A 5,825-nucleotide genomic window follows, 5' to 3' on the forward strand; every position below is an offset into this window, starting at 1 on the left:
CAATCATAGCCGCCGCTCGCGCGCCGGCCCGCCAATCGATCCACGCCACCTGCCTCCGCCTCGTCTGCATGGCGGCCCTGCGGGTTGCCTCGCTGGCCTCGTCCCTGCTGCGTCGGGTCGGCTGCGCCAGGCTCTTCGGCTGCCTCGAGCTCGGGCGTCACTGCTCCGTTGGTCGCTCGAGTCTCACTGCCCGAGCGCCGGCGTTGCTTTGGCGGCCGGGTGCCGGTGCTGACGCGCTCGTCCGCACGTCGTTCATCGTCGCCGGCTTCATCTTGGACTCCGCCGCCACCCCGCTTTCATCGAGCGGCGTCCCCGACCTTGCGCGCTATCGGATTGATCACCAGCCCGCCGCCGCGATCCGTCTCATCTACGCCGTGAGACCGACCTAGCCCGTCGGTTGCATGTGCCTCCGCAGGTCCCATGAAGATTGTCCTCCAGTTCCGCGCGCCCCTCCGCCGATCGAGCAACGGGCTGGCGCGGCGTCGCCCCGTCGGGCCGGAGCGCCGTCACCCAGTGGTTCTCCTCGCGGCTGACTCGTGCGTCGCCGCGATACGCGGTCCCAGCCGCGGCCCCGAGGCCATCCCCGCGGTTGCACTGACCCGCGCTCTGCCGCTGCACCGCCACTTTTGGGCCGTAGCGCCGCGGCCTACGGTCCCTGCCGCCGCCCCGAGGTCTTCCTGCCATCGCCCCGACCTGCCCGCCTCTGTTGCGTCGTCCCTTCGGGCCGTAGCGTCGCGGCCTGCGGTCCACTCCGCCGTCACCGCGCGTCGACCTCCCGTGGTATGCGCCGCGACGTCTCCCTTGGCGCGGGAATGTCACCATCCGCACCGGTCTTCGTCACGCTGTCAGGGTTCTTCGCCTACTTCGAGCACCGCCGCCGCCGGGGATGTTGAGTATATTGATTCATTATTAGGAAACATAAGATAGACTAGGATTTGTCCTGCCTTGTCTTGTACTTCAAGTTAGTCATTGTACTCCTATATATATGTCCACGAGGCTCAAGCAATACAACAAATATTCCACCAATCCCCTCTCTCCCTTCTAACATTGATGCTTCTTTAAATCAGCAAACCAATCAAGTACTCCCTCCGTCCTAAAATTCTTGTCTTATATTTGTCTAGATACGGATGTATCTAATACTAAAACGTGACTTTGATACATCCATATTTAGACAAATCTAAGACAAGAATTTTACGACAGAGGGAGTAGTAAAAAGCATTCACTAGTCGGCAGTACGTAGCAGCATCTTCTCACAGTAGGCTAGATCCTTTCCGTAATTTTGACAGTCAGCACGTTCGATCTTTATCTGCAAGCGCGTCCAGCTCCAGCTTTCCGCCTACTCCTGGATGGCAGGGAGGGAGGAAGGAAAGATCGGCAGAGGGGATAGATAGATAAGCGTCTCGCGTGATCGATGATCGATGATCGATGCCTACCGTCGTTGCCGACGCTGAGGAATAGTATTTCTTTATACCCTCTGTAGTTCTGACCGATCCACGCACAGGTGTCAACCAACGGATCAGGGTTGTATATTTTTCATGGCATCTTGAGCGGGCACGCGCGTCCCGTTCCAGCACGAAACAACCCTGCACGGCTACGGCTACGTGCGCGCGTGCATGATTGGACGTCACGGATCCACCTGCACGTCGACCGAAGCCCCGACGATCAAATCGAATCGCAGTCGCACCAAGAAAATCGGAGACGAAAAGGAAACGAGCGCGCGGTCGACGGGTCAGCACGCCATCTCTTCTGCTTCCGGGGACCTCGCGCACGCTCACGCTCGTGCAGCCGGCGCGCACAGGCAGTGGCGAAGGCAGAAATTTTTTATAGGCGTGGCGGAGTTTACGAAGGACGAAACACAACAATGTATAATATAATCAAGATGTGCCCAAGTTAATATAACTGATAATATAACTATGTGCAGATCGTTGCCATCTTAGTAGATTAGAACAACAAATTCACTGGTTGTATACAAATAATCAAAATTAACCGGTCGCATATAACTAATCAAAATTATAAAGATTGATGTTTGATAGTTTATGAACTATAAAAAATTGGACAAAAGGATTACAAAATTTTAGGGCTACTATGGATGTGATCCTGACCTGATGTCGCTGCTTCCGGCTCGCCGTCGCTAGCACATAAGCTCGTCGTTTTGTGGTTTGCAGCGTAGTGTTTCACTCGCCACCGAGTTCCCTGCAGTGCCACCCGCCGCCGTTGCTGTGTTCGTCAAGCATCATCGCCGGGTGCCTGAGTCGCCCTAACTGAGGTAGATCGTGCCGTTATTCCGTAATTGCGTCTGTGTGCACGCGATTTCCAAGCTGTGAATCGTAGCATAACTGGATAGATCGAGCTGGGCTACATACAACTAGGTGGGCTGCTGGGAGGATAACTGGGCCATTGGCAATTAAGTTTGAGGCCCTTGTGTGTCTCCTGCTCCTCCAAACTGATGAAACGGATAGAACTCCATCGACCAACGCTCAAACTCCAGATATATAATATACATACACGGTATTTAGCCAAATTTTAGGTATGGCAGCCGCCAAACCTCGCCATATTGCTAGATTCGCCCCTGCGCACAGGGGTAGGAGCACGCTGGCGGCGCTGGCACTGACTGCAGCGCCGCGCGGCTCACGGGCGAGATCCGGAACAGTTGTATCCAGGGCATATTCCTTGCCCCCGCGCGTGGCTGGCTGGACAGTGGGCGCACTTTCTTTTTCTCAGCCCATGGGCCATGACCGGATCTGGATAGGCCTGGATGGTCTGTCTTCTCGTGTCGGTTTTCTGCCCCGGTCGACGCCCGGGGACGAACCAACACCGATCGAGCTCGCTGGAATCTATCTATCTATCCGCGCGCATTTCCACATCACCTGTGCCATGCCATGCCATGCCATCTGAATATCTGATGGATCCGAAGCTGTAGGCAGCTCTTCAACAGAACACGTACCCTAGCACTGCACTTGCCTATTGCTTACTTAGTCTTCTCCACCCAAGACCTACCAACCCCCAACAACACGTACGTACGCCTAACACACACGCACATAACTCATCGTCGTCGTCTCATCATCGTCCTCATCGTCGATCCGTGGATCGGCACGACACGACTCATCCTTATCCACCACGTCCCCAACGCTCAGGCTCAGCTCGCGCGCACGAACGAACACCCCGCACCGCACCCGTACCACCACGCCGCCGGTCCCGACCCAGACGTGTCGCGACGGCACGGGCCACGCGCGCGGTCCCCTTCCCGAAACGGAACGCCCGTCCGTCCGCGTCAGCCGCCCCCGTCCAAGCGGCCTGACGTAAGCCATGACAGAAGCGGCGCCGCCGATCGGGGCTCCACGTGTCCCGGTCAGCCGGTCAGCGCCCGCACCACGTGTGCCCTGCCCCGCCCGGACCACACGTGTCGCGCCCCTCGCCCCCTATAAATCCCCCCCGCCTCGCCCGGAACAAGTTTCAGGCCTCCTCTTCTCCCTCCTCCCCAGAGCAGCAGCAGAGAAGCGAAGAAGAATTCAGCAGCAGTAGAATTCAGAGCCGCGGCGAGCTGATCCATCCATCCGACGGATCGACCGGAGATGAGCGGCGGGCAGGAGCTGAATCTGCCGCCGGGCTTCCGGTTCCACCCGACGGACGAGGAGCTGGTGACGCACTACCTCTGCCGCCGCTGCGCCGGCGCGCCCATCGCCGTCCCCATCATCACCGAGATCGACCTCTACAAGTTCGACCCCTGGCAGCTCCCAAGTACGTTCTTCACCAATCCTCCACGCGCTATATGTTTTAATCTTTGGAATTACTAAGCATGTTCTCGTGATCTGTTGTGCAGAGATGGCGCTGTACGGCGAGAAGGAGTGGTACTTCTTCTCCCCGCGGGACCGCAAGTACCCCAACGGGTCCAGGCCCAACCGGGCCGCCGGGTCCGGCTACTGGAAGGCCACCGGGGCCGACAAGCCCGTGGGCACCCCCAAGCCGCTCGCCATCAAGAAGGCGCTCGTCTTCTACGCCGGCAAGGCCCCCAAGGGCGAGAAGACCAACTGGATCATGCACGAGTACCGCCTCGCCGACGTCGACCGCTCCGCCCGCAAGAAGAACAGCCTCAGGGTAAGCACACCAGACCATCCATGCCAGCATCGATCGCAGCACTAATTCCAGTATCTTCTACTAATAAATCACCTTATTAATACTGTATTAATTAAAATGAGATCGCCGTAGATAGATTAGATCGACGGGAGATATTTTAGCGCGATATTCCCACGATATGCCAATTACGACGGCACAGTGGATTGTTGCTTTCGAGATGAATGGGCGGATAGGCGGCGCCCGTGGGTTTGGGCCGCGGGATTTCGCGGCGGATGGGCCAGGGGGGCCGCACCCCGTGCAACTTGCTCAATGATTCGCGCCGTGTGAATGCGTTCGATGCCATCACCTCCTCATCCCTTTCAGTTTGAGGGCCCATGATCCGTCCGGCCATGCGAGCCCATGCGACGGCGACGGCGCCGACGGGAACGCCGCTGTACCGGCTGAGAGCATCTCGGCAACTGGCCGACTCGAAAATGCTAAAATAACGAAGCTTTTCTAAAATGATTCGACTGGTATAGTTCGTCATGTGTGATCTGTGATCGTTTGTCTGACATGTTTGTGGTTTTGTTCCGTGCAGTTGGATGATTGGGTGCTGTGCCGCATCTACAACAAGAAGGGCGGCATGGAGAAGCCGGCGGCCGTGGACCGGAAGCCGGCGGCCATGGGCGGCTACGGGGGTGGCCCTGGGGCCATGGCGAGCTCCCCGCCGGAGCAGAAGCCCGTCATGGGGATGAACGCCAACGGCGGCGGCGGCGGCGCGCAGCCGTTCCGGGACTTCGCGGCGTACTACGACCGGCCGTCCGACTCGATGCCGCGGCTGCACGCGGACTCGAGCTGCTCGGAGCAGGTGCTGTCGCCGGAGTTCCCGGCCGGGGAGGTGCAGAGCCAGCCCAAGATCAGCGAGTGGGAGCGCTCGTTCGCGTCCGGCGGCGACCCCGTGAACCCGGCGGCCGGCTCCATGCTCGAGCCCAACGGCGGCTTCGGCGGTGACCCGCTCCTCCAGGACATCCTCATGTACTGGGGCAAGCCGTTCTAGGCAGCGAAGAAACCGATCGGTCGGTCGAAGCGAGTACCTCCTATCCTTGGCGTTTGGGGCGATGAAACGGGCGAGCCGCCATTGTTGACCTGATGAAGGGGAGATAATTTAAGAGGATATTAGACGGGAGATAAGACAAAATCAGGTGCTTGATGACGACGACGGCGAAGATCGGAAGGTGGCGGCGATGATACCGTGGGTCCCCGGCCTCTCACCAGCGTGACGTGACCGACGACGCCCAAGATGCTTCGAAGCGTTCGCCGCATTGCATCATCGGGCGGGCGGTCGTGCGCTAGCAAGCATGCATGCGTGTGTGTGTGTGTGTACATACATGGAAAAAACATGATTGGTTCGGTGCGGGGTTGCTGTTTCTTGATTGGTTAGTTGCAAGGGTTTATTGATAAATTGATATATAGTACCATACCAGTGGTAGCTGTAGTCCGATGGTAGTGTAAGCCATTCATCAAATGAGACCGAATAATATATTGTTCTTACCCCTCCACTTGCTGAGATGCCTAGAGAAAAATTCTTCCTCGCTGAATTAGGCGAGCTGCGGTTGGTGGTCTCGGAAGAAAAATTGGTGTGTGAACAGTGATTTTCTTGGCGTATTTACCTACTGCCAAAAGAACATGGTTCACCGACGTTAGCTAGCTGCATGCGCTCCAGCTGTGGGGGAGATAAGCTTCCGTACGGAGGAAACGTGTTTGTGGCCGCG

At 57.7% G+C, this 5,825-nt stretch overlaps 1 protein-coding gene across 1 annotated transcript; it reads left to right on the forward strand.

Moving 5' to 3' along the window:
- The first annotated feature begins 3,442 nt into the window (after window positions 1-3,442).
- LOC123062939 (NAC domain-containing protein 48) lies at window positions 3,443-5,612 on the forward strand. The gene is made up of 3 exons (XM_044486635.1): window positions 3,443-3,738; window positions 3,821-4,095; window positions 4,652-5,612. Exons 1-3 carry the CDS (start codon window positions 3,573-3,575, stop codon window positions 5,108-5,110), a joined length of 900 nt encoding a protein of 299 aa, XP_044342570.1. The 5' UTR covers window positions 3,443-3,572; the 3' UTR covers window positions 5,111-5,612.
- The last annotated feature ends 213 nt before the right edge of the window (window positions 5,613-5,825 follow it).

Source organism: Triticum aestivum, chromosome 3A (genome assembly GCF_018294505.1).
Source record: "Triticum aestivum cultivar Chinese Spring chromosome 3A, IWGSC CS RefSeq v2.1, whole genome shotgun sequence".
NCBI lineage: Eukaryota > Viridiplantae > Streptophyta > Magnoliopsida > Poales > Poaceae > Triticum > Triticum aestivum.

Excerpts from the sequence above, each read along its gene's own strand:
- LOC123062939 (XM_044486635.1), top strand. The coding sequence starts at position 3,573 with ATGAGCGGCGGGCAGGAGCTGAATCTGCCGCCGGGCTTCCGGTTCCAC. Across the intron at positions 3,739-3,820 it reads CGACCCCTGGCAGCTCCCAA|AGATGGCGCTGTACGGCGAG; the intron begins GTACGTTCTTCA and ends TCTGTTGTGCAG. Across the intron at positions 4,096-4,651 it reads GCAAGAAGAACAGCCTCAGG|TTGGATGATTGGGTGCTGTG; the intron begins GTAAGCACACCA and ends TGTTCCGTGCAG.